Consider the following 11,137-nt stretch of genomic DNA (forward strand, 5'->3'; position numbering starts at 1 on the left):
TAGTCCCTACGGCAGCAAGAATTCCCCGCCCAAATAATAAAAGATATTAAGCATTAGGTGTTTACTCATTATTCACTGGTGATCTCTAGGGGGAGTGCCTATTTATGGGTGGGGTTAATTAACCTTTTCTCTTCATTGTCCTACATAGCAGGTTGCAAAGAATAAATCTCATGGTTGCTGCCGTAGGGACTAAGGGAAAAGTAAATTACGGTAAGTATAAATTTACTCAGTTCTTTATTGGGGATACAAATGTTATTGATGTGTTCATGGGAAGATCAGTATTGGACAAAACATTAGAAGCTCTTTTAGTTCTTACAGGAACTGGTGGATTTGGTTAAAAAGGGAGGTTAAATTATTTTTTATAAGGTATGGTATTAAGAAGAAGAAAAATGAGTGGTGTTATTATAGGTTTTTAAATGAGAAACTGCAGAGTATGGTGGCTTTTCAAAATCTTGGATGTGAGGTGGGGGAAGAAATTGAAAAGGTGAAAAAAGAGATTAAAAACTGGATACAGAAAAGAGGTCAGGAAATTATTTTTAAATTAAGAGTTAAAGAGCGGAAGGTGAAAAATGTACTTGTTTCTTTTTTAAAAGTTGTAAAAAGAGTAATATGATTCTCAAATTAAATGGTGCAATGGAGACTAATTATATTTTAGAGGAGGTTTTTAATTTTTATAATAATTTATTTGGGGAGAAAAAGACAATTGATGTGAGTTTTGTAGAAATGTTTTTAGGCAATTTAAGCAGGTGTTTTAATACTGAAGAAGGAAAGGTTTTTGATGGGGGATGTTACAATTACTGAGTTAGAAGAGGTAATGAAGAGTTTTTTTAAAAATAAATCACCAGGTCTAGAAGGATTGACGATTGAATTTTATCTCAAGTTTTGGGATATAATAAAATGTGATTATTGTGAAACAGTAAATGAAAGTTTTAAGATGGGGGAGTTGGCTAAATCTCAAAAAGAAGGATTGGTGACTTTAATCTATAAAAAGGGGGACAAAGAAGATATTAGGAATTATAGACCAATAACTTAATTAAGGGGCAGATTTATCAAAGGTCGAGGTGAAGCTTCAAATTTAAAAACTTTGAATTTCTAGCTACTTTTTGTGTTCTTCGACTAGGGAATAGTCATACTTTGATTCGAATTTGAAAAAACGTCAAAATTCGGTCAAATTTTTTTTTTTGAATTACTGTCTCTTTAAAACTTCGACTTCAACCATTCGACACCTAAAAGTTGCCGAAGTGCTGTTTTAGCCTATGGGGGACCTCCTACAACCTGTATGGAGGCAATTGGGGGAGTTTAAATATTGTTATAGAGGAAGGGCAAGAATGTCGAGTGCTGGGAAGAACAGTTTGGGAAAAAATAGTATTAATTAAGGATATGTTATTTGATGTATTTGATAGAGATCAAGGAGTGGCTTTATTTTCATTGGACTTTGAAAAAGCCTTTGATGGCATGTCACATGATTTTATGTTTTTAATTTTAACAAAAATGAATTTGCCAAGGGGTTTTATTAAAAAGATTTAATTTTTGTATGATAATGTGGAAAGTCAGGTAATAGTTAATGGTTTCTTAACAGGAAAAATTCAGATTAATTCTGGATTTAGGCAAGGATGTCCATTGTCTCCAATTCTTTTTATTTGTTTAATCGAACCTTTATTGTTATAAGGAGAGATAAATTAGTTTGAGGGGTGAAAATACCAGGTGGAAATGGAAGAGAAGTTAAAAGTTTAGCCTTTATGGATTATTTAGAGGTAGTTTGTTCAGAATATGTTTCAATCAATAGGTTTTGATTACAAAGTGTTTTGCAAATGTGTCAGGATTAGTGTTGAACGTAGATAAATCAATTTGTTGTGCCTACAGAAATTGGGTTTTGATTATTTTGGTAATGTTAAAGTTTGCAAAGATAGTGTTAAGATTTTAGGAATCACTTTTAATCAAACGAGAGGAGGATTGGGTGGTTTTATTAGGAAAGATGAAAAAGAAATTGGCTTTTTGGAAACTAAGGAAATTATCTATGGTGGGTAAGAATTTAATTATTAAAGCCATTGTATTACCCTTGTTATTGTATTGGTCTATTGTGTTTTTAACAACTGATTTATATATTAAGAGAAATTTTTATTTTTTTATGGGGATCTAGGATGGGAAAAATCAAAAGAGTAATTATGTGTAAAGATGTTGCTAATGGAGGAAGAGGTGTTCCAGATATGAGATTAATTTTATCTCTTAAACATATTGCTTTTATTTTTAAATTAATTAAAAAGGGTGGCATGGTTGCAGATTTTATACGTTATAGTGGTGGGTGGTTTTTTGTGAGAAATAAGTGGGATACATTAAATAAGCAAAGTCCGTACGCTTTTAGGATCAGTAGGTTTTATGTCATTTTAGAAAGGATTGTGAAGCAATATCATTTAAAGGATTTAGAGGTTATAGAGATTGTTAATTCAAAGCAAGTGGAAAAAAATCTTAAAAAAGATGAAATTGTTTAACGAAATTTTTTTCTAAAGAAATATGGAATTTGGTGTTAAATAAAAATTTAACAAACAGTCAAAAGGACTTGGGATGGGCAATTGTGCACAATGCATTATCTGTCAGATATTTTCAGTATATAAGAGGTTTGTTAAGAAGCCCTAAGGGGCAGAATTACTAAGGGTCGAATTTCGAAGTTAAAAAAACGTTGAAATTTGACCCTCGAATTGAAATCCTTCGACTTCGAATATCAAAGGATTTTTAGCGTATTCGATCGATCGACCGATTAAATAGTTCGAATCGAACGATTTTTAGCGATCAATCTAAGGATTTCTATTCGTTCAAAAAAAAAAACTTGCTGTGCTGTGGAAGGTCCCCATAGGCCAACATTGCACTTCGGTAGCTTTAATTTGGCGAAGTATGAAGTCAAAGTTTTTTTAAAGAGACAGTACTTTGATTATCAAATGGTAGAATAGTCAAACGATTTTTACTTTGAATCGAAGTCGAAGGTTGTAGTAGCCCATTCGATGGTCGAAGTACCCAAAAAGTTTTTAACTTTTGTTAAAAAATGTGCCCCTAAGTGTCCAAGAGATGGATGTTTCTGTGATGAGACAGTGATGCATGTGTTTTGGAAATGTAATTTTGCCCAGAGTGTATGGAAAAAAATGTGAAGTTTGTTAAAATATATCATTGTATGGTTTTAGAATGGGAGGTGGAGGGGAAGATACATGTAAGGCCTGGCAAATAATGTAATAATGTAACCAAAAAAGCAATTTGGAAATGTAGAAATATATTCGTTTGGAAAAGAAAAACTATATCTCTATTATATTGTGTTAAAATAGCTCTAAGCAATTTATATTTTTTCTTCTTATTAGATAAAAAAAGGTATTGGAAATTCTGCAATAGAAGAATGGAAACTAAATGACTGGTTTAAATTTAAATAAATATGTTTTCTTTTCTTTACTTATTTTTTAAATATACCTTTATGATGTTTGATAAGTTTTTATGAAATATTTAAATCTGTTTAGAAATAAACAAAAATTCCAGAAAACTTTAAAGTCAAAGGTTCGAAGATCTGCTGTTTTTAGCTTTTTATCTGTTTTAACCACATCTGTTTTCTTTTTGCAGGAGTGTGGGATTCCGCATATCTTGAGTTATAAAAATATGAAGATGACTGGGTTTATGGGCCTTCCGTGTGGTCTGGGTCCAATACATCTTCTTCTGTGGGAATTGCCATACTTTTAAAGGGAAATTTTACTGTGGATTTTAAACAAGAACTTTTACCAGGCAGGATTTTATTGGTTTTTATGGATGGTGGCAAATGGCAATGTTTATGGGTCACCAGATAAGGTTGAAAGATCTGAAATGTTGGAAATTTTACCTTTATTTATTGATATTTCTTGCCCTTGTTTTAGCTGGTGATTTTAATTGTATTCTTAAGAGGGAAAAATGTTTTAAACAATCTACAAACCGGAATAAAAATGTTTTTACATCCAAAAATGTTGAACCAATTTCTTTTAAACTTTTAACCAATGTTTTTTCCGATCACAAGATTTTATCTTTTGGTATCAAAACAGGTACTAAAAGTTTTAAGAAAAACCCTGCTTGGAAAATTAATGTATCCCTTTTAGATGATGTAAAGGTTTTAACAGCTTTTAAAAAGTTTTATGAAAATTGTAAAAAAAAGGAAAAATGCAAATACTTCAAATTGTATATGGTGGGAACAAATGAAGGAAAAGATAAAACATTTTTTCATTAATGTTGGGATCAGGAAGGCCAAGCAAAGAAGGGATTTCTTTTCTACTCTTAATTGTCGCTTACAAACACTGTATAATATGAAAAACTGTGGTATTGAGGTTTCAAGTGACATTGTGGAATTAAAAAAGGAAATTTCTAAATGTCTGGAACAAAAAGGTAAAGAAGTAATTTTCAATTCAAGAGTCAAACATATAGAAGAGAATGAAACATATTCCAGATATTTTTTAAGAAAAAAAGCTGAAAATCGTGGTTTTATTACTAATGTTGATGGGGTATCGGATTCACAAGGTATTTTAAGGAAAGTTTATGAATTCTATTCTGAACTTTTTAATCAAAAGAAAATTGATGAGTATTTTATTGAAGATTCTTTAAAACAAATTAAGCACAAACTTGATGATGTTTCTCAAAGGTTTTTATCCAGGTCTTTAAATGAACAGGAGGTTTAAGATGCAATTAAAGGTTTTAAAAAAGGTAAAGTCCGCTGGGACGATGGTATACCCATTGAGTTGTATGTGTTTTATGATATTCTTAAAGAAGATTTATTATCACTGTATTTAGAGGTTTTTAATACAAATATTCTACTGGTGTCACTCTATTGCACAAAAAAGGTGACAAGTAAAACTTAAAAAATTGGAGACCAATAACTTTGTTGAATTGTCACTACAAATTTTTTGCAAAAATATGCGCAAATCAATTTAAAATGGTTATTGAAAAGTTGATCCATGTAATCCAAGTCAGTGGAGTTCCAGATAGAAGTGTGTGGGAAAAACCTTAATCTTATAAAGGATATCATTGAGGATGCTAAAGATAGGAAATAGAACCTTGCAATTTTAGCGGTGGATTTCGCAAAAGCTTTCGATATGGTTTCACATTCTTATCTTCTTAATGGGTATACCAGAATATTTTTTATTGTGTGTAAAATCCCTTTATACTGACTGTTCAAGTAAGATTTTAATCAATGGTTTTACAACAAAAGACATTCTTTTAAAATGTGGAGTAAAACAGGGATGTCCTTTGTCACCTTTACTTTTTATATGTGCTCTAGAACCTCAGTTATGCACAATTCAAAAAGACAAACAAATATGTGGTGTATCTTTGCCGGGTGGAGGTGGGGTAGAAGCAAAAGTATCAGCTTATATGGACGATGTGATTTTCTTTTGTAAAGATACCCTTTCATTGCAAAAAGTTTTAAGGCAAATCGAGTTTTTTTCTTGTGCTTCCAGTTTTAAAATTGGCTTAAATAAGAGTTTAATTTTGAACCTTGGAAATCTGGATTTAACGGACGTCCCGGTGCCGGTATCAGAAAAAAATTAAAGTTTTAGGTGTTATTTTTGATGGTTTCAACAACGGTTTTGAGAGCTGGGATTTGGTGGCAAAAAAGATAAATCAAAAAGTTTGTATGTGGGTTTGAGGACGTTGTCAATGGAAGAAAAAATTGTAATTATCAAAATGGTAATTTTACTAATTTTGTTGTATTTAAGTCTGGTTTTCCCTCCCCCAGAATATCTTTTAAAAAAAATTATAAGGGTTTTTCTGGAGTTCAAAAGCTGAAAGACTTAAGAGAGAAATTGTGGTAAAAACCAAAGACAAAGGTGGAAAAGATTTTCCAGATTTTAAGGCATTTATTTTAATTAGATTCTTTATTATGTGTCTTAATGCTCTTTGTAAAGATCACTATTGATCATTCTTTGTCCATTTTAATATTGTTTTTTTGTGAGAAAATGTGGTTCGTTTAAAATGGCTTTGAGTTTTCCATATGCTTTTAATTTACCAAAAAGTTACAAGATTTTGGAAAAAATTGTGTCTTTATACAATTTAAAAGGAATAGAGCTTAAGGTTTTATCAGATGGAAAACAATTGATAAACAACTTGAAAAAAAGAGGCTGACATTTCTTTAGTGGGTAATTTTAGTGAAACAAAAAGCAAGCAAATTTGGAGAATGGTCAATTTTACACATTGTTTTAATGTACATAAAGATTTTTCATGGATGTGTATTCATCAGTGTCTTCCATGTAGAGCTTTTCAGTATAAGAGGGGTATAGTAAACACTTTTACATGTCCAAGGAATTGCTGCAGCGAAGAGGAAACCGTTTTTCATCTTTTATGGACTTGCAAATTTGCAAAAGAACTATGGACTAAAATCAACCCTCTTTTAAAATTTTAAATTTTAAAGGCAAACAACATGGACTATTTTAAGATTTTGTATGATTTACTGGACTGTTCTTTTTATGATCAAAAACTCATTTCATAGAAAATAATCAATTGTTGTAAAGAAGCGCTATGGAAGGCCAGAAATATCTTGATTTTTCAAAATAATCTTTTATCTGTAAACAATGTTTTAAGTCTTGCTTTTAGTGAAATGTATTTTTATGGACAGGGGTTATCTATAATAGGCAAGGGACTATGTTGTTGACAGGCAGTCTTTGACCTGGATTGGAAAGTCCTCTTGTGATTGGTCAACTTTAACTGATATGGAAATGAAGGAGACTTGGTGTGTTGGTCTCTCAATATAGTATTATGGGATAGGGAAGTTGAGGCTTACTTGGCACAGCTCAACACATGGTCATGTGTTGGAATGTTAGATTTTATCATGGAAGGCATTGGGTGATGTCAAATTGTCATAGAGTCTAGGCAAAGTGCTATGTGTCTTGCAGCTCTTGTGATAGATGAGTGTGGGAATTCCCATTCTTTTCTATGGAAGGGGCTTATCTATAATAGGCAAAGGGCTATGTTGTTGACAGGCAGTCTTTGACATGGATTGGAAATTCCTCTTCTGATTGGTCAACTTTGACTAATATGGAAATGAAGGAGACTTGGTGGGTTGTTCTCTCCCTATGTTATTATGGGATAGGGAAGTTGAGGCTTACTAGGCACAGGTCAACACATGGCCATGTGTTGGAATGTTAACTTTTATCATGGGAGTGCTTAGGCAATGGCTAATTTGCCATAGAGCCTAGGCAAAGGGAGATGGGACCGACAGCTCTTGTCATAGAAGGCTGTGGGTCTTCCTATTCTTTGTATGGCAAGGAGGAATCTATAGTAGGCAAAAGGCTATATTGTTTGACAGGCAGTCTTTAACATGGATTGGAAAGTCCTCTTGTGATTGGTCAACTTTGACCGATATGGAAATGAAGTAGACTTTGCCGTTTTTTCTCTCCCTATGGTATTATGGGATAGGGAAGTTGAGGCTTACTTGGCACAGGTCAACACATGGCTATGTCTTGTAATGTCAGATCTGATGGAAGTGCTTGGGAGATCCTATACTTTTTCATGTAAGTGGTTGATCTCTAATTTTTATAGATGCTAGCAAAGGTTTATGTGACTGACAGCTATTGTGATAGATGGGTGTGGGTCTTCCTATTCTTTGTTTATGGAAGGAGTCATCTATAATAGGCAAAGGGCTATGTTATTGACAGGCAGTCTGTGACATGGATTGGAAAGTCCACTTGTGATTGGTCGACTTTGTAACTGTGTAAATGTGTTACTGTGTAACTATAACTATGTAACTGTATAACTGTGTAACTAACTGTGTAACTATAACTGTGTAACTGTGTAAGTATATTTGGGGCAGAAATAGGCAATGGGCCCAGGTTCTTCAGCAGATTATTCATGTGATAGCTCTTCTGGGCTTTGGAAAAATGATAGAAGGGAAATTTTTGAAAACCTCAAGCCAAACCCCTCACACTTCTATGTAAATGGGGATAGGTAGTGCCATTTGGTAGAATAGCAACAGGACAACCCTGAATCTAGATCTCTATAGCAAAGAATGGGGGAGTTGCCCCCTAATGTCTCTACATGTGGGACAGACTCACTGGCCACATCCAACCCCCAAAGAGTCAAGTCTCACTGTCACAGTCATTACATGATACGTCAATGTTGTTTCTAGTATCCCTATTGGCTGGTGTTGGGTTGTGGCCCTTTATCAAACTCCCTGTTGCTGTTTATAGTTTGTTTATACTTATATTTATATGACGCACAGATTTTTATTAATAGACTTTAATTGGCAGCACCTCCCTTAATTATTCTGTCCCTTCCCTGAGCTCCCAGTATAAATTTTCCGAGTAGGACAGAGCTGGGACTCTGAATTACTGACAATATGGGACCCACTGCTGCCCTCCTGCTTCTGGGCCTCTGTTCTCTGGGCACCTTGGCACAGCGACCTGCTAGTGAGTATTGAGATATCCCAAATTATCCCGGCTCCTTGGCTTTTGTTACTCTGCTTCCTTGGATGCAATCTTTGCTGTACAGTATATGCCAGATTTCCCATGACACAGTAGGGTGCCGTTTCCCATGATACAGCAGGGTGCCATTTCCCATGATACAGTAGGGTGTTGTTTCCCATGATACAGTAGGGTGCCATTTCCCATGATACCGTAGATGGCTGTGGTCCCATGATACAGTAGGGTGCTGTTTCTCATGATACAGTAGGGTGCCGTTTCCCATGATACAGTAGGGTGTTGTTTCTCATGATACAGTAGGGTGCCGTTTCCCATGATACAGTAGGGTGTTGTTTCTCATGATACAGTAGGGTGCCGTTTCCCATGATACAGTGGGATGCTGTTTCCTATGATACAGTAGGGTGCAGTTTCACATGATACAGTGGGATGCTGTTTCCTATGATACAGTAGGGTGACGTTTCCCATGATACAGTGGGATGCTGTTTCCTATGATACAGTAGGGTGCAGTTTCACATGATACAGTAGGGTGCAGTTTCCCATGATACCGTTGATGGCTGTGGTCCCATGATACAGTAGGGTGCCATTTCCCATGATACAGTAGGGTGCCGTTTCCCATGATACAGTAGGGTGCCTTTTCCCATGATACAGTAGGGTGCAATTAGTAGGCTGTAGAGGAAACACAACAATGCCCCAGCCTGGGAGTCTGCACAGACAAGTCCATACAACACTATGAAGGTGGTGGGGCCGGGCACATTTATTCCATGTGTATCAGTAGAGTCTAATTCTTCTCCTGACTGGACCTGATATTATTATATATGTCCTGAGACCAGATAGAGCCATTAATTGTATCCCAAGTATTTTGCCTGTTTGTCTCCAGTTACAGTATCGGGCCGATTGACAAAAGATCCTGGCCATGGAATTATTGGACGGCCAAAGCCTGGAAAGTGTCCCGCCCCTGTGAATTTGGAGGCCTGTGATAAATCTGTGAAATCTCAATGTGATAACGACCAGCAGTGCTCAGGGAGCAGGAAATGCTGTTCCAATGGCTGCAGGAATATATGTCTCCTCCCACTGGAAGGTAAGGAGCAAAGATGTTCCTCATGGGCGGGGCATATTTATAATATTTCATGTACCTCTTGCTGAGTCTCTGGTTGATTCTCACAGACAAGAAGGATTCCTGCCCATTCTTTGATGCCCAGATTTGTGCCCTGATGTTCCCCTTGGAGGATGAGTGCAAAACGGATGATCAGTGCCAAGGAAAACAGAGGTGCTGCTGCTCCAACTGCCGCCTCGAGTGCACCCCAACAGTCATAGGTGAGTGGGCCCCTTGGGTATATTGAATGTTGGTTTAATGGTGTGCCCTCTGCTTCATCATTATTAATAAATTAGTGCAATGGGTATGTTGGGAAACCTTGGAGTAAATACATCCCAAGTCTGATACGTACAAATAGGGGGCCTCTCTATTCTGGGAAAGACAAACTCAACTGGGGAGACCTCCTTTGGATCAGGTGACTGAGCAGAGAGTCGTGGCCCCTTTATGGCAGCTGATTGGCTGACAGAATATCTATTAGAAGATCAGATTGGGTGCTGGTTTCTCAGAATACACAGTTGACCAATCGGGGGGGGCATGACCAACTTGATTTGTGAGTTGGTTCCTAATTATAAGAGAATTGGCCGGTGCGTCTGTGGGACTGTCTGTGCAATTTATACAGGGGAGTAACATGAGCTCTTGTCTGTTACAGTGAAACCCGGTCAGTGCCCAGTGCCAAGTAGATGGTGCCCAGCGGGGCCCCCCAAGCACAAGTGTGACACTGATAGTAACTGCACAGGGAAGGAAAAGTGCTGTGAGGATTGTGGGCGCAAGTGTAAGAGCCCCCAGACAGGTACCTCCCTTTATTCCTTCTCCACTGACTCACACTCATAGTAACACTCAGAGTAACACTCACACACAATAACACTCACACAGTAACACTCACAGTAACACTCATAGTAACACTCACACACAGTAACACTCACACACAGTAACACTCACACACAGTAACACTCAGAGTAACACTCACACACAGTAACACTCACACACAGTAACACTCACACAGTAACACTCATAGTAACAGTCACACACAGTAACACTCACACACAGTAACACTCATAGTAACACTCACACACAGTAACACTCACAGTAACACTCATAGTAACACTCACACAGTAACACTCACAGTAACACTCACACACAGTAACACTCATAGTAACACTCACACACAGTAACACTCACACACAGTAACACTCACACACAGTAACACTCACACACAGTAACACTCACACACAGTAACACTTACACACAGTAACACTCACATGCACATTTCCATAGAGAGTCAGTAGCAAAGACGTTGGATGAGGATGCTGAGAGTCCATTGCTGTTTGTCACTACAGAGCACATTGGCTTTTGCCCTGAGACAATAGAAACGTTGTCGTGTATCTCGGCTCCAGATACCCCCCTGTGTCACACTGATAGTAACTGCCCCCGGGGCTGGAAGTGTTGTCTCTCTGGGGAGCGCATGCAGTGTGTGGCGGCATTGGCTGGTAAGTAACACAATACCCCCCCACTATAACTATATGGTACTGGGACCCCACAACAAATTCATTTTAGGGCCCCAACATAGGAGGTTGTTCTGTTTTACTAATGTACAATATATTTACATTTATTAGGGTCTCATGGGCCCCCCTGCACTCAC

General features: G+C 36.6%; 1 protein-coding gene across 1 annotated transcript in view; it reads left to right on the forward strand.

Annotated features, from left to right (window-relative positions):
• The first annotated feature begins 8,288 nt into the window (after positions 1–8,288).
• The window catches only part of LOC108705300 (whey acidic protein-like), a 6,647-nt gene continuing 3,798 nt past the window's right edge, over positions 8,289–11,137 (forward strand). The window contains exons 1-5 of the mRNA XM_041563710.1: positions 8,289–8,393; positions 9,283–9,483; positions 9,570–9,719; positions 10,148–10,288; positions 10,836–10,985. Of these exons, the coding sequence (XP_041419644.1) occupies positions 8,324–8,393; positions 9,283–9,483; positions 9,570–9,719; positions 10,148–10,288; positions 10,836–10,985 (712 nt within the window). The 5' untranslated portion in view covers positions 8,289–8,323. The remainder of the gene's footprint in view (positions 8,394–9,282; positions 9,484–9,569; positions 9,720–10,147; positions 10,289–10,835; positions 10,986–11,137) is intronic.

This window comes from Xenopus laevis, chromosome 5L (genome assembly GCF_017654675.1).
Source record: "Xenopus laevis strain J_2021 chromosome 5L, Xenopus_laevis_v10.1, whole genome shotgun sequence".
NCBI classification, from domain to species: domain Eukaryota; kingdom Metazoa; phylum Chordata; class Amphibia; order Anura; family Pipidae; genus Xenopus; species Xenopus laevis.